This window comes from Bactrocera tryoni, chromosome 2 (genome assembly GCF_016617805.1).
Source record: "Bactrocera tryoni isolate S06 chromosome 2, CSIRO_BtryS06_freeze2, whole genome shotgun sequence".
Taxonomy (NCBI): Eukaryota; Metazoa; Arthropoda; class Insecta; order Diptera; family Tephritidae; genus Bactrocera; species Bactrocera tryoni.
This window is the reverse complement of record NC_052500.1, coordinates 62,495,107-62,519,861: the sequence shown is the minus strand read 5'-3', so window position 1 is coordinate 62,519,861 and position 24,755 is coordinate 62,495,107. Positions and strand designations below refer to the sequence as shown.

At 33.6% G+C, this 24,755-nt stretch overlaps 1 protein-coding gene across 1 annotated transcript in view; it reads left to right on the top strand.

The window, feature by feature from the left end:
- The window catches only part of LOC120769007 (sodium/potassium/calcium exchanger Nckx30C), a 126,644-nt gene that overhangs the window by 61,504 nt on the left and 40,385 nt on the right, over window positions 1-24,755 (top strand). The window contains exon 3 of the mRNA XM_040095847.1: window positions 16,189-16,272. Within this exon, the coding sequence (XP_039951781.1) occupies window positions 16,189-16,272 (84 nt within the window). The remainder of the gene's footprint in view (window positions 1-16,188; window positions 16,273-24,755) is intronic.

Genomic DNA, 24,755 nt, shown 5'->3' with positions numbered 1-24,755 from the left:
TAATATGAAGCATACTTTTAGGCAGCATTTGTTTCAAAAGCAATTAATTTTAATATTTTTATACAGATCCAAAAAATATGCATCAAATACTATTAAAAAGTTCGTACTTTACTTCAAAATGTTGCAGTAAAAAGCATACTTTCAGGCGGCCCTTGTTTAAAAATCAATTTTTTTTTTATTTTTACATACAACTCCGAAAATTTACAACAAATAATATTAAATATTTCTTATACCACTTGAAAAAGCCACTGCACCGATAAAATAAAACAGTTTTTAAACATTTAACAGCATACTTTTGGGCAACTTTTATTATAAAAACAATTAGCTTTGAACCCACAACTGCAGAAAATAGGCAACATATAGTAATGAACAGTTTTAGCACCACTTGAAAATGCCGCTACACCGATAAAATGCAGTTTTTAAATATCCAGCACACTTTTAGGCGGAATTTCTTATAAGAAATAGTTATATTTAAGCTATCCAAAAAATATTTTCCAGATTTCGGACTATTTTTTACATTATAGCTTAATTTGAAACGTAAATTCACTCTAAGCTGATGATTAATTGCTGCTCCTTTCAAGTTTGCTTTCACTAATCTATAGCACTCCGAATAATTTGCAAAGTTAAAGTATCTCAAAGGAGAGCAATATCTGCTCAATGTTGCTACTTCTATTCCCTTGAATAATAGCTATTTACATTTGTTTTTCCCCTCCAAATTGATCAGTCCCCTCCCAGAATTTGCTTACGATTTTGAAAGCGTTTTCGGTCTTTTGGCTGACAGCTTAACCTATTCAGCTGAACGCGGTCTCATCATTTAATTCATGGAACTGCTTTGTAAGCCCCTCATTGGTTGGCAGATGGCTTATTCGCATACACTAACTACGCTGAGTCGTCGTCCTTAAAAAAGACTATTCCCAGATTGAATCACTACTAGCAGTAACACTTCTGACATCTATGGCTTAGCAGCAATGCTTGGCGTACAAGGTGTGGTTTCAGCTGTCGCTGGTATTGTTGACTTTCTGGAGCTAGTCTGAGTTTCAATGGCCTTGCTATTGCTAGCCTTACAGCTAGACGAAACTTTTCTCCTATTTTTTGCGTCAGCTGTTTTCGAGCTCTTGCAAACGCTGCCCTCTTTTATGAACAACTAGTTCCTTTCATGTTATTACCGAAGATCCAAACTCTAGTCTAAGTAAGGGAATTATGTCTGCTCGAGCATGGCCCCTGATTTAAGGACCTCCAGCCGATCTGATCCTCGACACGAGTCGCATGTCGGGTTAATACTACCCTTAGCGCCCATATGTCCAATATAAAGATAAAAATTTTGAAAAGTTGACTTCATACTGTATATAACGCTCAGTCAGAGATTTATAGCAATATTGTGCCGAGTGAAAATCAGAAATTTATAAAGACGAGTTTTCGCAAAAGATCAGTTTACGACAGATAAAACGTACAACTTGTATTCTCGCCAAAATGTATGCAATAATTTTTCAAGCCAGAATTGGGTTTCTTTATTGTATTTGAGATTTTTAAGAGATACTCTCAACAAAAGAACAACAATAATAGCCTAGGATGGTTAACAATAGAATAAAAATTTAAGAAAAACTGAAAACTGATCTCTCGTAGAGCAACATATGTATATCCGCTTAATAGTATACTTTTAAAAATTAAAATTTATATTCAAAATTTACCGCATTATTTGTTTCAAACAAAAAACTACGATATACGAAGTACTATAGTCTCCAAAATGTATGCTAGTTTTAACAGAACAAAAGATTTTATACAAAAATGGCTTCTCTTCAAATAATGCGCCTAATAATATACTATACAAAGTATATATTTGTATTTAATACCCTCCATCAAACCTTTCCTTTACTATTTATAATGTAGTTTCAAAAAAAATATTTACGGTTCAGAAAAACCTAGAGCCGCCAAAAAGTATGCTACTTTTAACCGAACAAAACATTTTGTACAGAAATACCTCCTTTTCATATGCTGCGCCTAATAATATGCTAAAGTTTCAAAAATATATGTATGGTAAAAACTTTTAAACGCCAAACTTTTTCTCTTCACTCCCAAAACTATGCTATAAACATAATATCTCTTATGAATACACGTTATTTCTATAAAAACAATATTTCTAAAACTATTGCGTATTTGAATTAAACAAATAAGGCTAACAATTTCATCATTTATGGCATTAAAAATAAGTATTTACATACAAGCATAAAATTTTGTCTCCCATATTCTTAGGTAATTAGACGTGCATACGTAAAGTCACACACTATCCTCTGCATCTATTAACTCTACATACAATTTATTTTCCACCGCTAGTCTACTTAAAATGCTCCATAAGCGTGTTTTGATTTCTCTATTTCACAAGTGATTTTGTTTTTTGCTGTCCGTTTTAAATGTATGTTTAGTTTCATGCGTCAAATGCATTTGTTGAAAACAATTTGTTAGTAAAACGAAAAAAAAACAGAAACTTTTTTTCAAATTACGAATGAAAAGCATTTTTGGTACTAGCAAGTCGGTTAGTTTATCAAAAAAAAAAACGTAATAAAAAAAACAGTTATTAAAAAATAGTGTGAAATTCAATTTGCTGTAGTTTGATGATAAAAAAGCACATATGAATTTGGTATGTGCTCGTTTATTTTATTCTAGCAACATTTATAATAACTTACGTTCGTTGTTTTTATGTGTGTGTGTATTTAATTTGTTTTCACACACAACACTCGCACACTCACACACATACACGAATACACACACGCTCACAAATACGTACACATGTATGTCAGCAAACTTTTTGTGCGAGTTGAAGATTTTTGTATTTGAAATTTGTGTTATGCAAGCGCTGCTAGTAAAATGGAGTACGAAAAAAAATATTTGAAATGCATAACCAATACACGCACACTAAATACTCACACACAGACCACGGTCGCTTGGAATTTGCAAACTGAGCACCACTGTACTCTCTTACAACCATACATATGTGAAATTGAAGAACACCGCTACAGCAGTGCGAATCACTTGTCCAATTCCTGACCTAAGAACCATAGGAAGCATGAATATCAAATACTATCACTTAGTCGTACAAATACCATATTTTGAATAGCCTATTATTGCGAGAGTTTTGATAATTTCGGTGATATATTTTCATAAACCACTCATCAAGTCTTTATTTCAAGAGATTTTTGCTAATTTCAAACAAGTCTACTCATCACCAACTCGCTTTCAATAGAAATTTAATTTGTTTCACAAGTTTTCCCAACATTGTTGAAATATTAATACTTTTTTATTTCAAATATCATACGAAAAAATTGCCCAAAGATAGTTATTTGCTTATATTACCCAAAATAATACCATCGACGTACTTTCTAAGGAATAGTAATAAGCTTTGTCCAGAGACCTTTGTCTGAAAAGTCATTATAGAAATCAAAATACTAGAATTTTTAGATAAAGTTCGTATGTTCTGCCACCAAGCTTGTATAATTCACCATAATTTTTGACCGTGAAGTAAATAACAATGGAACTGTATTATATGAGGGCACATAGATACACTAACCACTGCTTCACTCAACATATTTTCGCAACTCAAACGCTTCACTTTGATACAACTTCACCGAAACAGCGTGGATTTTGTACTAGTCCTTACGTCTCCATTATTATAATTTTTGTTAGTGAAATGCCCTACAAAGGATCGGAGGATTATAGCAGGTTTCTTAACGACTACCCTTTGCTTGTCGCAATATATTTTCTCATCGCAAACTTTTTACTTTGGTTAAATCTCAACCAAACACTATGTGTCTTAGCCTACTGCTAAGATCATTATGAAGAGAGACTAATACATAGACCATAAAGTACGGATTTAGTGGCCAGCACAAAAACAATCATAGTCTCTAACCATCGCAAAGAAGATACTAATTCGAAAAAACTTCGAAATTGATCTCGCGCAAAGCAACAATAAAATTGTTCTTAAAAATTCCCTCGTCTGCAGAGTATAAGTAGAACCCAGCATAAAGCATATTACAAAGCTCAGTGTCGAAAATGCAGTCTCATATTAATTAAAGGTTTATTACGAGAGGATGAGATATTTGCATCAAGGTCAAAAGCCTACTAAAATGAGGACAAATCTTCTAAGAAATCCTTCATTATCATTTAGATTAAGATCTTTTTAGTTGTAGTGAAAAGTAATCGCCAGACTCAGAAACAATTCCTTTAACTTAACTTCAACAAATATTGGATGCATAGCGTTCGTGCATTTTTTTTTCAAAATTTGAGCGTTCTGACAATGAATTTTCTGACAATTGAGTTTTCTGACAATTGGTGGATTCCGTCTCAAAAGATCTGCCAATTAAGCAGTCGAGAAGAAATTAAGCCATTTTCTAATACCTTGGTGTATATCAAATTCCAATAAAGAGGTTCTACATCGGCCAGAACAAATGGTAGTCAGAAGTGACAAGCTCTGGGATATAAGACGGGCAAGGCAAAACTTTCAACCCGTTGTCTTCCAAATAGTTTGAACCGGTCTTGCAACTGAGGTAGAGCACTGTCCTGACTATTGCCTCGTATGTAGTCTCAAACTTCGGGGGTTTTTGATAAGTTGTTGTTAGTGACACCCACCATTATTAATTTCACCAAAATACAGAGTATTGCCTTTGCGTCATGGATATTCGGCTTTGCAGTTGCTTTGGTTGGTTGTCAAGGTTTCACATACAATTTTTTTCTAATAAGGGTTATCATAATAGATCCATTTTTAATCACTTATTACTATCCGATACTAATAGGTTCTGTTCACATGACAGCCTGTTCCGTTTTTTTTAATGTATTCGGCTATTTCGGGGTTTCTAAACGATTTGAAATATCTGCTTGAGTGATTTGCGAAGATTCTGCGAGCTTATCCAGTGTTCGGCGACTTTATCGAATAAAACTTACAGTTCCTCAGTTTCAAACTTTGGTTGCTAATAGCGTTCTTCGTCTTTCAAGCCAAAACTATCAATTTCAAATCATGCAAACCATTTTTGGCACGTTCGCTCAGTTTCACATTATGTAGAGAAAAAATACAAAAGTCATGAAAACGCTGCTTCAGACATAAACTTTGACTGCAAAAAATTACTGTTGTTTGCTCTTCAAATGAATGACATATACTAAAAGAGCACACAAGGACAACAACTTTTCGGAATATAGAAACCATGAAACAATAGTTAAAGTTATAGTTAAAGACCATCGTTAACGCATAACGCCCACATCATAACCCATCGGCCAACTTATTCTATGGGTTAATTGAAAAACTACACCATTAGTACTCAGCTCCTCTTATCTTTTGATATACAAGGTCTGTCGCAAAAGAAACAGAAATAAAAAGTTTAATCTCTTGTTGACATTTCGTAAAAATTTTAAGACAATTGGATAACTACAATCGATGTTATCGATCAAAAAGTGACAGCAGCTTTTGGTCATCGGTCGTAGAATGCATTTTGAACAAAGAGCAAATATTAAATTTTGTTTTAAACTTGGGAAAACGTTTACTGGAGCATTTCAAATGATGAAAAAAGTCTATGGTGATCAGTGCCTATCCCGTAGTAATGTGCATGAGTGCTTTAAGAGATTCCAAGAAGGTCGTGGGGACCTCTGTGACGATCAGAAGTCGGGCCGGCCAAAATCAGTGATTAACCAAAACAATATTGAAAAAGTGCAGGAATTTATTAAGAATGAGCCGAAATTTTCTTTGTGTTACATGGAAATGTAGTTAAATATCACCAAAGACTCCATTCATCGCATTTTGATAGATAAATTGGGTCTACGGAATGTGTGCTCCAAGTATGTTCCGCAGAAATTGACTGAAGAGCAAAAATTGCTACGAACCCAACATTGTAAGGATTTGATTAAGGAGTCGAAAAAGGACATAAACTACAAATATTCGATTGTGACTGGTGATGAAATGTGGTGCTTTCAATATGATCCCGAAACCAAACTTCAAAGTGCCGAATGGAAGCATCCAGACGAGCCATCACCGAAAAAAAGTCGTCTTCAGAAGTCAAAAATAAAGACAATGCTGATTTGTTTTTACGATTCCGAGGGTATTGTACACCGAGAGTTCGTCCCACCTGGCCAAACGATTAATGCTGTGTTTTACCTTGGTGTTATGAAGCGTCTTTTGTCACGCATTCATCGTGCTCGACCACAATATTGTGAGGCAGGGTTCTGGCGCCTGTTGCACGATAATGCGCCGTGTTATCGGTCGACGCTTGTCACTGATTTTTTGACAAAAAACTCCATATTAACAATTAATCACTCACCCCACTCACCTGATCTGGCACTCTGTGATTTTTACCTATTTGGAAAACTTCATTTGCCCATGAAAGGACACTGGTTTCAGGACATTTCAGCTATCCAAAAGGCGACGACCGATATTCTCGAGAGCTTTCCGAAAAATTACCTTAAACACTCATTTGAAATGCTAATTGACCGGACTAAACGCTTAATCGAAGCACAAGGAAACTACTTTGAATAAAAAATATAACTTTTGAAAAATATTAATTTTTTGTTTAACAGTTTTGTTTCTTTTGCGGCAGACCTTGTATGACCCATAATTTTCCTAAAAACTAAAAAATATGGTCTTCGACCTTTAATCGAGATCTACGTAATCCCAACAAATATTTTTTTTTAAATTTCCTCTAACCATTAATTATATTACCTACCTACATATAATATATCTGGCTATTCTTCAAAATTTTTTATAAGATATTTCATTTGTATTCATATTTAATTTTGTTTTTTTTTTAGTTAAGAAGAAATTTCCTTCACATATATTTCATTGAAACCCGAGTCATTAGACTTTTGCTCACCAAAAAATCTTCATTAATCAAGATTATTTAGGTTCAAATCTAATTCCACTAAAAATATCTCAGATACCACAAGAACTCCTCTTTCTTCAGCTGGATCTTGCTCTATATCTGTACTTGCTATAAAAATTCGTCCAACCCTCTGACACAATTTCAAACAAAAACACATACCTCTCTCACTGTCTTTCTCTGTGTCTCTCACTGTCTCTTCCTTCAGCAATTACATATGTACACTTCCGTGTTGATTACGTAACCGTTTATTGTATTGTATGTATTTCAGGTGTTCTTGTATGTATGTCTTAATGTGTGTGGGTGCTCGATAATTTAACAACTATTTTCAACTTTTTAGTTTATTTCAAAAATACATTTTAATTTAAGCAAAACCAAAAAACACACTGGTATTATACTTTCATAGCTTTAAAATAACTTTTGCTTAGAGATAAGTTTAGTTCATTATTCTCCTTCAGTTTAAACAATTATGTAGGCAAGAAGAAAATAATTATTAAAACATTATATACATTATCACAAAACATACAAGCATAAGCATTTATAATAGATTTAATACGAGTATAAACGAATCCATACAAATACGCCTACATTTGACATCGCTAAAGCTTAAACTCAAACATCTGCTCCGCGCATGCGCTGCTGCTTAATTTAAAATGTTGATTTTTCAAGAGAATCAGCTTCCTTTTAGCTTCAAATACTATTATATAAGCAAATATTCTTTTTATCGCCTTAGTTGCTGAGGAAAATTATTATAAAAGACAGTACTAAACTTCGAACCAAAACGAAAAAGGCTAACATTGTATGAAATTATAGAATGAGACACATGAGAAAGTTTGAATTGAAAGATCTGAAATAAAAGCTGCTGTGTCACTATCTCAAAAGTAATTTAGTTTAGATAATCAAGCTTAATATCTATTAAGAAAAACTGTAAACTCTCTTACTGAGTTTCGGTGACTAGGTTAGGTTAGGGTAGATCAGTAGCCAAAACAAATGTGCACAATCAGGAAGGAAGTGCGGAGTTGTTTCCACCTCATCTTCTTCCATACAGCTTCTGCAGATGGCTTCTGGTAAGATTCGTAGTCTTACAGCATGGACACCAATAGGACAATGGCCTATCAGAAGCCCCACAACTAGTAAGAGGCTAGCCTTACTGAGGGCAAAAACATCACTAGATCAAGCTCACGCGTAGTCCAGCTATCTATTAGTAGACCAGCTCCTATTCGACTGATAGCGATTCTAGGGTATCTTTCCTTGCTAGCTCATAAGCTTCATAATTTTCTGCGATTCCGCTGTGGCCTGGCAGTCTTATCACAAAGACACTCGATGCTATAGATAGCGAGGTTGAGCACTCCTCGAATAACCCTGAACGCACTGTTAAAGAGTTCAAAGCTAGTATCGTCGCCTTGCTATCTGTCACTTCTCTGAGAAGGCTGCACTCCGGAACAGTAAATTTACTGCTACCTTATTGGCTGCAACCTCGGCTTGGAAAACACTGCAATAATCAGGAAATCTGAACCAACCTTTCCCCTAAGCCTTGCCCCATTCGTGAAGAAGCTCCCTATCTCTTTCTTCTAACGGCTTCTGCCCATCCACAACTCTCACGCCGGTTCGGTTCGGTTTTTCGACTCAATGTTCCATGTGATCCGGTATGAAGTCAAAGTGTGTGAGGATTTCCGACTGTTCAGACACGTGTTTTTTTAGGAACCCGAATTCTCTGGGTTGATGCTTAGACCCCTTCCGACTGCTCAATTTGTTACGACGCTGAGATACCCTTGCGTCAACTGCTACACTGCAATCACCCGGCAGACACTATCATCAAGTTTTTTTAGCAGGTCGTTAACGACGAGTATTCCTAGTAGAGGAGAGAGAACACCATCTGTGGGGTTCCCCTACTTACATTCCGTAGAGCACGTGCGTTACCCCATTCCGTTTCAATAACTATGTCGCACCGAATACTGAAAATAAGGTGTTTGAGATTTAATTCATCCTCAAGACCGTCCAGAGCAGTTACGACTGCTTCCGCCAGGACGTTATGAAAACTCCCTCAATATCAAGGAAGGTCCCAACAGCAAATTCTTTAACCCTAACGGCTTCCTCAAGCCATGACACCATTGTATGCAGCGCAGTATCCAATGGCCTGCCTTTACAATAAGTTTGGGTGCCTTGTCATAGCTCGCAAGAGAGACACTCTTTCCCTACTCACATCAGAACGGAACATATGCACTTAGCTTTTAGTACAGTTTATGTCTTTTATAATGAGACTGTTTCTACTCTACTATTTTCAGAATGAAATTCCGTCAAAACTGATACAGTCGAAATGAAAATAGTAATTTTTTGTCAATACTTCAAAACGTTATCCTCATCCCCACGCCCTTTTCACATAGCTAAACGAAACAAACTAAAACCCATCAAATATGTGCTCTAACACCTAGATGTTTTATTAACAGTTGAACGCTTTTATTATGGATTTTGAGTAAGTTCTGAACACAAATTATCAGCTTGATAAGAAAATAAGACTTTCATAGATATATACCATATCTAAGTATTGTTTTTACGCTCCAAACTCAGTCCCAACTGCGAGATATTGCTTCCAAAGCTAAAAGAAGCGGTTAACCGTCATGCAAAATATTATGCAAGATTTTTAAACTATTTGCACAAACCTTTCTTTACCGATAAATATTAAGAATTCTTTAAGTTTTACTTAACTGGTTGACGCTTACTTAATTACTCACCCCTTTTGGACTAAAGTCATAACTTTGAATGCCATTCACCAAAATCTAACCTCAATAAACCAAACTATTTGCATTCAATACCATATGCCACGTTGCCAATTTTCACACTTGTACCTGTAACATTTAATATTATAGCCCACTTGATTAAGGAGTGCTTACATTAACATATAAATATGTATAAGTATATATGTATGTATAAAAATGTATATAGTCCCTTATAACTATGGCTATATAAAGATCTCGTGGCAGTTAATGAAAACCAACTCAAGTGAGAACGCTCACAACTTAGCTGCCAAAATTTCGTTAATTACGCCATCAGCATAAAATTAGCACGCGGCAAATGTGAGACGTGATCTCTGGCCGCCCTACCTACCTCTTACTCTAAGTATAGCTGCCACTGCTCTTGCTTATCAACAGCAAATGTGTTATTTTATCATGGTGGCACACTTGTGGCAAGTTTGCAGTTGCAACATATGCGCTGATTGCAACAACTTCGTGTATGTGTATATACTTTAATCTCTTTGCACATTAAGTCAGCAGGACGATTATAACGTTAATTAGCTTGGATGTGTGCAGTCAGATCGGAGCGAAAGCGCGGAGGAGTACCTAAAACAGAATGCACACAGAAAAAACACATGCATACAACGCGACTTAAAATCATAGAAACCATTTTAATTTCATGCACAAGTACATAGTTATACGAAGAATATGACATTAGGAGGCTAAACACAATGACACCAACACGGGACATATGCCAAGAACTAAATATTTGTGAGATTTTATAAAATAAACAATTTTTTAAACATTTTCGAAATTTATTTTTGAAATTTTATTCCAAGATTATACTATATTGAATACAAATAAGCTTATTTTATCTATTTATGTACATACTTTCTATAGTTTCAACTTTCAAAATTTTTTAGGAAAAGTTTTGCATTTAGATGTTCGTTTTTTTTTATTCAAAAATTAGTGTTTTTGAAATAAATGATTTTATTTTACATCTGCTTCCACTTAGAATAATAACTTAAGACAGTTAGTACTTTTTCAATTAAAATTTAGATATTTTAAAGTTTGTTTTTGCAAAGACTATGTGTTATTTAGGAAGTACTACACTAAAATGAAACAACTTATCATAAATACAGAAAATATCCAATACAATTTCACGTCAGAAATGTTAAATTTATCAGGCATACTGGTTGATGACATTTTAAGAAAAAAAAACATCATCATCTTATCTGGTATACATATAAAATTCACTGCGACTTATGGTCTTTTGTTCCCTCTCCCATATCCTGGAGCTTGCTGGGCGCGTTCGAGATGATGTGATCCCTGCCCACGTGGACGGATCCCAAGGCCTTGAGCCTGCTTCTACAAAATGCTGGACAATCTAGAATCAGGTTGTCTGTTTCAGTATAGAGCGCGAAATGGAGAAGAAATTTGTGTCGGGGGAGGTTGATTATTTCACTAAACCTTGCTAGGTTATACCCTCCTAATAGTAACTTGGCATGGCACATTCCTGACGCCCGCTGCCAGTGTAGTTCTCTCCCCAAACCGAAATGCATGGTTCTAGCCCCATCATCTAGGCAGCCGCCGCAGAGTGGTCTAGTACGTCGGTCAGCTTATTGCCAGCTATCCATTTATGTGGTGTGCACGATTGCAAACCGATAGGGGGCAGAACCACCTGAGCAGTGTATAGGTCCTCTACTAATAGCTATTTGACTTTATAAGCTGAGATCGTTCTTAGTATCGCTTGACTATCGCTGAGTATAGCGACACGCTGGTTGCGATAGTTGCATTTTGAGATTGATTTCTGCACACTGACTTATAGGAAAGACTTCCACTTGAAAGTTGCTCTGAAAACATTCCATTTGTATGAGTAGTTTAGTATGCGGTTCTACAATGCCTATTGCATTGCTTTCCGGTGTTTTCGAGCCGTCAGTATATCACTGGATAGTGCTGCACCTCAGTAGTCGACCGTGGAATCACTCCACTCTGCCTTACTGTCGAGAGTAACTTTAAACTTCTACCCTCTTCGTAACTCCGTCTCTTGGAAGAAGGGCCAGTTTTGTATCTTCTAAGACCTTCATTTGTTGGCTTGTCTGAAGCCTCTTTGAATATTTCGCAGAGTGTATTCTCAAATTTATCTCGTGCCATTATAAATATGTCATCGGCGCACCCCTGCCACCGAGTACCATTATTTCTGAGTAACTCAAGTATCTCATCTACTATAATACTTCATAATGGTTTGAGAGAGAAGGTGAAACGTAACAGCAGTTACAGGAGGTTCTACGAATAGTGTATCAAAATGGCACATCAAGTGCTAATTGAGCCCGATAGGGCTGCACTCCTAACTACCTATAATACTTCATAGGAATAGAACCCCACCCTATGGGCAGCCCCTCGTAGTACCAAGACGAATTCTACTCTCCCTCACGATGGTTTCATCTATTTTGGTACGCGGTAAAGCCACTATCCATTTTCATAGTGGAGCCGCCACATTCCTTTTCTCAACTGTCCCCAGACGCACATCGCAACCTCGCTATTTTCCAGCGAATTCTGGAGTTTAGCTGTAAGTTGGTTAATAGCAGTGTTAGTAGATTAATCTGTTCTGTACGCGTGCTGACTGGCGTGTAGGATTTTCAGCGCCTTCGATCGTATGTAGTTGTCAACAATCTTATCCATCTCTTATAGCATGAAGGAAGTAGGACTAACTGGGTTGAAAGATTTGGCCAGCGAATAGTCTCTCCTTCCTACTTTGGAGATAAAGATTCTCTTCGGTAATATAACCATAGGTTATAGCATTTGAGTTGACAACTATCTATTCTTCACTTTCTAAGGACATCCAAAATTATAAAACTGAAATTATCTAACAATCAATGTTCCGAACAAAAGTTTTAATGCTTCAAATGTTAGAAAAGACACAGAAAAACACTGGGGATAGTCGCCATAATTCTCACTTCGGTAACACATAAAGTAACTTTTTTCTTTCGTTGCAGTAAGTAGGAGTTTCGGACATTATACAGCAGAAAAAAAATCGACCAGCTAAGATAACTCGACATTGCATCCATGATCACATTTCTTGGCAGTCAGAAACCATGGATATTACTGATATTTTCCTATAAGAGTTGACAATTATTACTTTTTAGTTGTGGACTTTTTGCACATATTATTATAAAGGGTATATTTTTTCAAAGAGGAAACATAGTGTAAGAATACTTCATATTCGATAACAGAATTAGTTCAGTATTCTTGATTTACGTTTGGCTTTAGCTTTTTCTCTTTAAAAGAGAAACAAGAACTATTTCCTCTCTCCTTCTACAACTTTAAGCTCCATCTCTCTATATTGTTCTCGCTCTCTATCTTTGTATGTGCGCATATTAGTTTTATAAAATACTCTCCAAACAATATGTCTGCTATTAAACTCATAAATCCCCTTATGTCTTTATATTTTTTCACTCAGTACTGCACTTAAATTTAGTTTTTACATAAAATTGTTGGACGAATACAAAGCAACAAACATCTCATCTAGTATATTTGCTTTGCTTTTGGCATACTTGAGTACTGTTACTAATTTCTGAGACAAGCCCTACACCCACTAAAGCTGTCAAAAAACGCTTTGAAAACGCTTTTTTAAATTCTTGTGGCAATAAAATTGTTATAGTAAGAGACTACCAATTACTTTTCTTTCATTTTTGCAAGTATGGCAGTCTTTAGATCACCTGAATTAAAAGTTAGCGCTCAGTAAAAAATATTTTTTTATAAAACTTGTTTTATTTGCTTTATTTGATAATTTTTCCAAAACAGTTTCTAATATTTTTCAAACTACTTGCTAGTTGTAGCTTTTTGTGGATAATACTAACTTGTAATTAATTATTATTATTACTTTTGGTTTCGTCTGAAAATTTACAAAGTGTTTAAAATTTAATTGCTTAATAGATTTTTATAAATTCCAATTTTCTTTTCTAAAAATAAATAAAATAACATATACACAGTATGAAAAATTTAAGTAAATTTTACATTGTATTTTTGTATTTTACTTTTTTTTTAATATCTTGAAGGCTTCAAAAATTCCACTTGCCATTGTGAAGTCTATTAATATGAGCAAAAAATAGTTAGACTTTGTTTATAACTTTTAAATTCTTAATTTATTCTTTTAAATCTATGTATAACGTCCCCTTCAAAGTAATCCCATTTGGGCCACAATACACCTATGCCGACGTTTTTTCTAATCCTCGACACAGTTGTTAAAGTCAATTTCTGAGATAGCTTTCAATGCGCGTAGCGATTCAAGTAATCTATTCTATTGACTCAAAACGGTTTCCCCGGAGCAGTCGTTTGAGTTTGCTGAATAGTCAGAAATCACACGGGTTAATGCAATATGTGACTGTGCATTATCGTAATGCAAAAACCAAGAGCTGTCGACCTATAATTCCTGCTATTTTTACGAATAGCTTCATGCAAAGGGTTCATAACACTCAAATAGTATTTCTCGTTGACAGATTGAAAGGTCGAAAGGAATTCGGGGCACACTGCACCTCGATAATTGAAGAAAACTGTCCCATAACCTCGCTTTTTGACCTGATTTTACGTGGTTTTTTCGGCTTCGGCTCACCTTTGCCAAGATGTTCGGTCGCTTGATCGTTTGTTTTAGGGTCGTAAACATAGATCCAAGACTAATCGCCAGTAATAATAATACGTTTCATGATATCCCGGTAGTCAGAAAGCGTTGTTTCACAGACGTTAACGCGATTGTTATCCGAAAAAAATTAGTGATTTTTAAACCAATTTTTGCTTTCACATTTCTTAGGCCCAAATGAAATGGTTTTTACAGACCCTTCAGATATTTCAACGATCTTCGATCCTCAGGCACTAATTCCTTTCTTTTATTGACGTGTTGATCATCAGTGGATGCTGATGGCCGTACTGGACGTGGTACGTCGTCAACGCTTTCTCGACCCTTTTTGAACAATTTGTTCCAATCAAAAAAATTGCTCGCTAGAAACAATTTTCCCCGAAGGCCTTTTCTAAATTTCTGAACAATTCGGCATAAATTTCTGATGCAATGATGGAATTCTGACTCCTCATACAAAATTTAGTGGAACTTCTTTGTTAAATAAATTTACTCATCGTAAAAATCTCCGAATGCACTTTAATGTGATATATGGCAAAGATAAAAAATATAAATGTAAAAAAAAAATATTTGGCGAATTTATATTAAAAGTCTTACGATGTTTTGCCCACAATAATATATTACAATTTTTCGCGAAAACGCTGCGATATGTTAGTTAACCTAAAATGATCTGAAACAAACGGCCGACCGAAAATTTTTGATTCCATAAAAATATTAAGTGTTTAAATTTTTTTAAATTTTTTTTTAATTTTTTTGTTATTTTTTTAATGCTCTTAAGGGTTGAAGAAGGCTTAAATATTTAATTTTTTCTAAAACTGCAAAAAAAAAATATTAATTTATTAATAGTTGTTATTTAAAATCAAAATTTTTGTACCGGTTATAAATTTATAATTTAATACAAAAACTGAAAATTTGTAATTCCATACAAAATTAATTGCTTTAATGAAAATTTAAAATATTTTTCTTAATTAAATTAATTTCTGAATATTTCTAAGGGGTTTTCACTTCTAACAAGAAAAAATTTTTTGTGCTTTTCCAGCTATCTTAATTTAACTATAAAAATAGTTTTTCTTACATTTTTAGCAGCTTTAAATGATTGTATTTTTTGTTTCTCATACAAAATTATTATGAAGGCTTAAAAAATAAAAAAAGAAATTAATTTTCATAATTTTTAAAACTTCTGACATGATTGCCACAAATCGAACGTCATAGAAATAATTTCATAAAAATAAAATTTACTTGGTTTACATTTTTTAATTTCAGCATCAAAAAAATTTGGAGCGATTATACGCTTAAGGAAATTTATTTTAGTTTTACCCCACTTAAAAAAGATTTATGTGAAATTTTTTTAAAATTTATTTTAAGAAACTTTGCCCTTAAAAGGTGGACCCTTTTACGCACCACCTGTCCACCAACCACCGAACAAGTATTTTTAAAATTTGCTTTGAAAAAAAAATACTTCCAAATTTTCACTTCTCCTACCATATACTTGCCTTTCTCTCTCTCTCTCTTTATAGTATGCTATGCAAATACTTTTATGCTACTCTTCGCTATTAGACTTTCTTATATTCATATTCTTATACATATTATTATAATATTTTATAAGTTTTTAAATATGTACGTACTTACATATTGAAATATTTCATTATTCTATAGCGCTCTGTACTGTACTACAACTACTACAAAACATTACTTTAAATACTATTCAAAATAATATTAAGTCATTTATTTAAAAAGCAAATATATTGATTCAAAAACCAAACAAAAAAATTCATGATTTTAATAAATGAAAATTTTCAAAAATTCTTTTCTCCAAATCTATACCCCACACTTGCCAAAACTGTAACGATTCGTAACAAATTGAAACTGTTGTTCCCGTTATGAAACAAATTTGTTTTCCATTTAAATACTACTACTGTTACCCGTTAAACCGTTTACCGTTATCGTTATCGTTCACACGTTGTAACATATAAAGCCATCCATCCAAAGTCAAAGTGGTCGTCGTCCGAGCTGGATTGATCAGAGGGTCAAAATTCAGACACGCAAATTTAGCATCAAAGTTAGTCTTCACCATAATTGAGTATCACATAAATTTTTCTACTTAACTTAATTTCGAAATTTTCTTATAATGAAAATTTTAAATTTTACAAAACAAAAAAAAATTATTACTAATATCATTATTATTATTATTATATTTATTATGGTTATAGATATTAGCGATTTTATTGAAAATTAATTACAATTCGCTTTTACTAATCGAATTCTGCATAAGTTGCTTAACCCAAAACACTTTTGATAATTATAAAAAATTAGCAAAGCCTTTAATTGACATGAATTTACAAAAAAAAAGTAGCTTTGAATTTTGTTTTTCTGAATTGGCCTGTTGTTACATAACTTTTGTTTGACATTAGCAATTTGCAAAGTAGCCAAAATTAGAACCAAAAATCTTTAGTACAACTCAGCGATTCTTAAACTAACAATAACACCAAATAGAAATCACGTTAACACCACTTAGCCTTGGGGTAATTTTGCTTCTTCTTAGCAGTATAAGTTTTACGCTATAAATCTGGTCTAAAAGAAGTAAAATTATGCTTAAAATGTACAGTTGTAAATAGTTAACTGCATGTGACTTAATGTTTAAGATATTGCACAGTGTTTTACTTTGTATTATTTTTATTTCAAAAACGGAATTGCATGATTCTATTTTGTTTCACTCCTTGTCATTGGAAATTTATTTATTAAATCGAAATATGTTAATATATGTACTTTTTATGCTAAAATAACTAGTATTAATTAATAAAAAGTTCAGGAACGAATTGGAATCGAAACATTATTTTTAGGTTAAAGTTATTAACGTAAAAAATACGCCTTAAAATGTTAAACACATTTTTCGTAAAGGAACGAAGTGGAATCGAAACAGTTTTTTCTAGTTTTTTGTTTATGTGAAGTAAATTTTTTTAACTATCTACAACTAAATTTAAATACAGTTCCAAAATCTTTGAGAAGAACGACGTTAGCAAACCTAAAGAAATGAAGTGGAATCGAGACAGTTTTTTATAATTTTTTTGTTTACATATGTACATTTGTATATAAAAACTATTTTTCCTATAAGCAAAATGTATATTTATTAAAATTCAATTCAAATTTTGTGGTAAGTGCATTATGAATTTAAAAAAATATTGCGTAAGAAATAATATAAAATTGAAACAAAAAATTTCTTAGACTCTCTAAACTTAACAAAAACTTTTGTGAATAATGTTAGCAAAATTTGCGGAACGATGTGGAATCGCCTTAAAATGTGTGGGTTTTAAAGTCATGGAACGAAATGGAATCGAAACATTTTCATACAATTTTTTTTTAATCTGCATAGGTATGCATATGTAAAACATTTTTGGTATTAGAAACATTTACTCAGTTTCAACAATTTTGGGGAACGAAATGAAAATTTAAAAATATTAACTACAATGTGGTACGAATAGAAATTGAAACAAATTTTTCCTAAGCCTAAGGAATTAGTAAAAAAAAGCCATGAAATTGAACACTTTGTTGGAATTTATTGAGTTGGATGCAGCGAATGTTGGTCCAAAACATAATTGAAGAAATTTTAATGCAATCAACAATTGCCTATACTTGATTTTTTGTTTATATACATACATACATACTATATGTATAGTGAGGAACGAAATGGAAAAAACTATTTGATTGTTTAGTTTTATCTAGCAAAATTTTATTGAATATTATTTATATTTTCTCTAGACAATTTTTTTTATTTTAATATTATAATATACAAAGAGGAACGAAATGGAAATGGAACCAACAAATTTACTTCATTTTTTGGTGGCAAAAATTAGTTTTATGTGTACACAAATTTGGGTGGAGCATTTTTTTCAATTAAATATAGTGAGGAACGAAATGGAAATGGAACAAAATGTTTTTGTGTTTTTTTTACCTAATTTTTATTAGTAAAAAATATTTTTTTATGCCATTACAATTATTAATAGGCAGACTGTGAGGAACGTTTGGAAAACGAAACAAAATATTCGACTTAATCAAAAATACACAACAGAATTGTATCGCATGCCTGCTTTAATAGGCAGCTAACTGATATCGATGCGCTTCTGACGCTTTACCATATCCACCTGCCGTTTGCACTCAACAAACTATTAGCATACAGCCACACATACTCAAATATGTGTATGCCATCACTGTCGTGTTTGTACTTAAGTAAGCTTCATACAAAAGCGGCTTAAATTTAATTAAAACCACACAAGCCATTTTACAAACTCGCCAGCGACGCCCACAATTAATTGCAACGATTTAATGTACTCCCGCATGGTGCCACACACACACACACACACACACTATGAACAATGCATATGCTCACGTGTGAAGCATCACTAAAAGCATATGAAGCTCAATATACAACAACAACAAGGGGCATAAACTCATATTTGCAAGCGTACTTATGCATATGCTCCACGTATGCACATATCTGTATGTGTGTGTGAGTGTTTTGAAGGTAAAGTGGTCAATTGATCCGGCGAAACAGACACACACTTATATGTACATATGTGTGCACGTTTATATATTTGTGCATATGTGTATGTAAATGCCGGACAACCACTAGCTGGAGGCAAGCTAAGACAAAAGGCCCATTCGCTACCACCACCACAGGCTGCAGGTGACTGCTAAAGCGCACATACTCGCATACACACACTGTCAGTGACAGGAAATTGATGCTAATCGATTTTAAGCTGCTTGCCTTGGCATTTGCCATCACCTTAGTGCCTTCGCTGCGTGGGAAGAGCTGCTCAGCAAATATTCACAAATTAACACGTACTAGTGGGTTGCAATCTACTATGCTGCTAATAACGGGATTACTTATACCGTTTTTTGCGCAGCTTTTCTATTTCATCTTCTCACACTCTCTATCCTCTCTATCTCTCCATCATTTGCTTTCGAGCGAGTGTTTGTGGCATTATCAGCGCTTGGGTTGCAATCTTTGAAACGTTTATGTGTGGTCGTGTGTCTACTAATCTGTCTACGGCTGTCATTTACAATTGCTGCCAGAATTTTATTTTAGATATGTCAGCACAAATTAGGCTCAACATTAGACAGCGTAGACTCGCTCATCAATTATAGATATAAAAAATCGTTTTTTATTATTTTGGTTTTCTTTTGCTGGCAAAAGATGTTTGAAAGAAGAGAGAAAAAATTATATAAGCCCTTAGAATACGTTATGTGTAAATGTGAGAAATATATTACTAAAGTAAAAATAAATACCTATATTATATATAAGTATATGCCAGCATTGCTGAAGGTCACGTGATTTGGCTAGCCTGTGTATTTGTTGGCACTGACAGCTATAAATCTTCAATTTTGCTTTTAAATCCTTGCTGCGAAGGGTAGTGGGAAGGAAAATGTAAAAAAAAATCAATTGAACTTTGACACAAATGTACATAGTTACGAACAGACATATAATAGCGCTTTTGTTTGTGTAATTTTGTACATAAATATATCCAGCAGCACATTTAGCGCCTTCTAGTCTGTGTAATTGCCAAGGCAAGCCACAGGAATGGCCCAATGGCCTTGTCGAGCTTCCAAGAACACAGAAAAAATTATATATACATATGTATATCTATAAGCAGCTACATGTCTGTATGTCTTATAAACAGTCCTACTTTTCTGCTCAGAAATATGTATTTGTGTATGTACATATGTATACGTACTAGTCGACAACAAATTAGTAAAGCAAATACCGCTTATAGCTGTGTACTAATATCTATGAATATATGCATATTTGTAAAAGCGCCGAACAGAATACGCCAAATAATCCGGCAAATGAAAAAAATCAAAGCAAAAGACCGTTTGACTATTGCTTTGCTATTAAAATTGCAAACGGCTTGGATTGGTGAGGATTAGCTGAAATTCGTAATTACGATATTGCGGCACAGTAGCTAAGTTAAGGAGGAAATCTTAAAACATGTAACGGTCTACAACATTTTCAGCAAATGCTGTTTAAAAATATAATTCGGAACGAAATGGAATCGGAACAAAACTTTCTACGCTATTTATTAGCCTAACTGCTTCTCATATCGAACAACCGTAAAAATATAAATTAAATTAAGTTCAATTAAATATAATATGGAACGAAATGGAATCGGAACAAAATATTTTAATCACAATTTTTTAGCAAAAAGGCTTTTCGCCAGAAAAAATAACTAGGCAATACATGAAAAAACTATGAGGAAAAAGAGCGCGGAACGAAATGGAATCGGAACAAAACTTTCTACGCTATTTTTTAACCGAAATACGTCTCATATAGAATAACCGTAAAAATATAAATTAAATTAAATTCCGCAATGTGATCGGAACCAAATATTTTTATAAGGACTTTTTTGCAAAAAGGCTTTTGTGACATAAAACGTAAATAAGCATTATGGGAAAGAAGCTATTTGGAAATAGAGCGCGGAACGAAATGGAATCGGAACAAAACTTCTGAACACTTTTTTTAACTGAAATGCTTTTCAGGCAAAATTTCGAATGATTTGGAATTGGAATGAACTAGTTAAACATGATTATTATAAGAAAAAATCACTATTTACATACATACATACATACATATGTAGGTAAAATGTGAAAAAACAGAGCAAAACAATTATTACAAATAAAGTTATAAATGAAACGAATTTGATAGCAAATAGTTACAAAAATATATATTAATATTTTAAATTCCATTTAGGCTTCACTCTTGTACCAAAATTAATATTTCAAACAATTTATATATTTGTTAATGTTTGCTGATATGCTCCGCCATAGTAAAATTTCAATAGGAACGATATGAATTTTAAAATATGTTTGTAACGATAAATAGAGGAGTGTAGACTTATGAAGTTTAAAAACTCAAAAACCAATTTATTTTTAAGTTTTAAAACTCAAATTTCTTACTAATTTCTTCTCGAATATAAAGCTTCAAAAGAAAAAGAAAATTTCAGAAACAATATGGAATTGGAATATGAATAATTCTTACTTTTCATACAACACAACTTTTGATGGTGTTATTTAGCCTCAAAGAGGACTAACTACAAAAAAAAAGGACTAAACGAAATGGAATTGGAACATAATTAATTACAGTTTTTATGTTTCACACACTTCAACTGTTGATAATTTTATTACACTTTAAAAATGCTAACTAATGAAAATGAAACAATTTAAAAAATTCTGACACGTTATGCAATTGGAACAAAAATAATTCGAATTCTTAAACTTTTCAAACAACTCATCTCTGATCATGTTTTTAAGCCATAATTAAAACTAAATAATGAAAATAAATCATTAGTAATACAGAGTGGAATTGAAAAGCCACAGTGAGTTTCTTAGTAATAAATATTTTAATTATTAATTAAAATATGAAGTGAATGGAAGGATGTACTCGTTCTACAGATCGAAATAAAATTAAATCAGATACGGAACGTATGGAACAAAAATGTTTTATTTTTACTTATTTTATTTGCAATCTTAATCATAATTAGAAACAAAACGAAAGCAGAAAAGGAACGATTTGGAATTGGAACCCCACAGAATGTTTTTTTTTAATATTTTAAATACTGTCTAAAACATACTGAAGTGTAACGAAGAAGGTAATTGTTTTATAGATCGTAATAAAACAAATCAGAGGCGGAACATTTTGGAATTGAAACAACAATTATTTTATTTTTACTTATTTTATTTGTAATATCTTAATCATAATTAGAAACAAAACGAAAGCAGAAAAGGAACGATTTGGAATTGGAACGACACCGAATGTTTTTTTTAATATTTTAAATACTATCTAAAACATATTGTAGTGTAACGAAGGAGGTAATGGTTTTTAAGATCGAAATAAAACAAATCAGAGACGGAACGTTTTGGAATTGAAACTGGAACTATTTTATTTTTACTTATTTTATTTTTTAACTAACATTTATGTAATTCATGATTGCCAACTATGTTAATATTTACTTTGATACAGTATGGTATTGAAACACCACAGACTGCATCGTAGTAGTATACCATATAAATCTTATTGGCGCGAGTTGAGCCGAGAAAGTGAATCATTTACCAATACCATCTTAATAAGGTTTCAGATTTCCAATCGAATGTAAGATATTGTGCAATATTACTGCTTGCAGATATAAAAGCTTTTCTTGTACATGATAAATAATGGAAATTGAAATATTTGACAAATCTGAATTCATTTATAGCAGTAATATAGCTGTGCTAGATACTTGATTTGAGGAAAAAAATTACTCTAAGCAGCGCTCAAGTCTATACATACCAATATACCGTTATAGCAATTTTCGGGAAATAAATACCAACACTTCGCTGTCGCCTAAATCATATACATATATGTACATATATGTATATTATATAAACAATATATCAATATTTCCAGCAAAACACCACAAACCGAATGCCCTTGATACCAAAATGATTACCCCGACATACTGAAACAGGCAACAACAATAAAAGCAACAAATTTTCCATTTCGCCAAATAACTTGGCTTGAGCAAGTAAAGTGTAGCAGCCACTATGCACACAAGCGGCGCCACAGTGTCGAAGCAATGATTCAGCAGCGTTGCCAACTACTCAAGCAAAGTAATCAGCAGCGGGCAACCAATAAAGTTACTGGTCCAGCGCACGAAATAAGCACACACGCATACACATATATATATATATTTGCGTGTGTGTGTGTGTTGATGTATGTTAGCAGCCAGCCACCCACCGTTGAGCTACCATTAGTAGCGAAAATCAATCAGCGTAGTCATCAATTTACCTTTTGCCTGCCTCATTGTGTACACAAAAGTAGGTGTGTTTGTAGTAGTGTATACATGTATGTTTGAGTTTGTATAGGAAAATAGCACATCTAACAAAGATTTGGCAGCTTTACACTGCTGCTTGCAATTTCACTTCCTTACTGGCATAATACTCACATACATATGCATATATGTGTGTGTTTGAGGCAGTGGGGTATTTTAGGTATTTATGTGCCGACGTTCATCAAGAAATGTTTGTGTTTGTGTAGAAAGGTTCAACGGCTGTGGGATATACAATTCAATCAGTTTGATTTTCATTTCATAAGATTTATGAGTGGAAATTTTGAAAGTAGGCCATACAAACAGGCTGAGATACATATTTACATGTGTATGCTTTCTTTTTAATACTGCAAACGAGCTCAAGTCAGCCTAACAATTGACCTCTGCTATATTGAGAAACTATGTTGGTGCAAACACATATACATACATATATAAACATATACATATACACACATACATTATTGGGCGCCACACTTGCCTCTGCTTTTAACTGTTCACACTCAAAACTAAAGCAATCAATTTTCACATACATATGAGCAAACCTTTTGCACCAGCAGCCACTTGACAAATGCTTCACATATCGAATGGCGAGCGCCTGAGCGCTTTCTGGCTTACCAAAATAAAAAACTATAAATTTTTCTGTAAAAGCAATAAAAACATGTTGATTTCGGCTGCACCAAATCTATAACACCACTTACAGGTGTTTTTCTTATAACATAAGTATAAGGGTATGAAAAGATCTGTATCTCGATTTTGAACGCTCATAGTGGATCTGTACAAATTCTTCCGAGGCTATAGCGCCGCCTGAAATAATAATCCCTGTCAAAATTCGTGAAGATTTCTTCTCAAATAAATAAGGTTTCCATAGAAGAGCTTGATTCGGATCGATCAGTTTGTATGGCAGCTATATGATGGAGTGGTCCGCTCTTAACAAACAAAAAAGGTCTCTATACTCTTGTCTTTCAACGATCTATTTCTATGGTAGCTATATGCTATAGTGGACCAATCTTAACAATTTTTTCAGAGCATGTTTACATTGCCTAGAACAATATTGTCATATAATACGTAGGTTGCTATATATATTTCTGTCCTAATAATGTAAATAGGCGTATTTATCAACGAAAATGATTTTTTTTTTTGTCGATTACTGTTTTGTTTCGGGCTCAAACGTCTTTTAAAGCACCGCGATCGTATTTTTTCAGCATTTCTTTACACCAATCCACACGAGCCTTTTTTTGAGCGATTGTCAAATTGTGCGGGATCCAACGAGAACAAACCTTTTTTACGGCCAGGTGTTCATGCAATATCGAATGTATGCTGGTGGGAGAAATGCATAGGCATGCCTCTATCTGAACGTACGTTACATGACGGTCTTACATTATCAGTTCACGTACGGCATCGATGTTTTCTGGCACAACGGCTGTTTTTGGACGACCTTCACGGAATTCGTCTTTGAGCGAGCGTCGGCCACGATTGAATTCGTTGTACCAGTTTTCAACAGTGCTATAGGATGGTGCTTCATAGCCATACAAAGATTTTAGTTCATCGATGCACTCTTGTCGTGATAATCCACGTCGAAAGTTGTGAAAAATGATCGCACGAAAATGTTCACGAGTTAATTCCATTTTTTGGCCGTGATGAATTTTTTAATTCCCCTGTAAATAAAACAATTCACGATTAAATGACA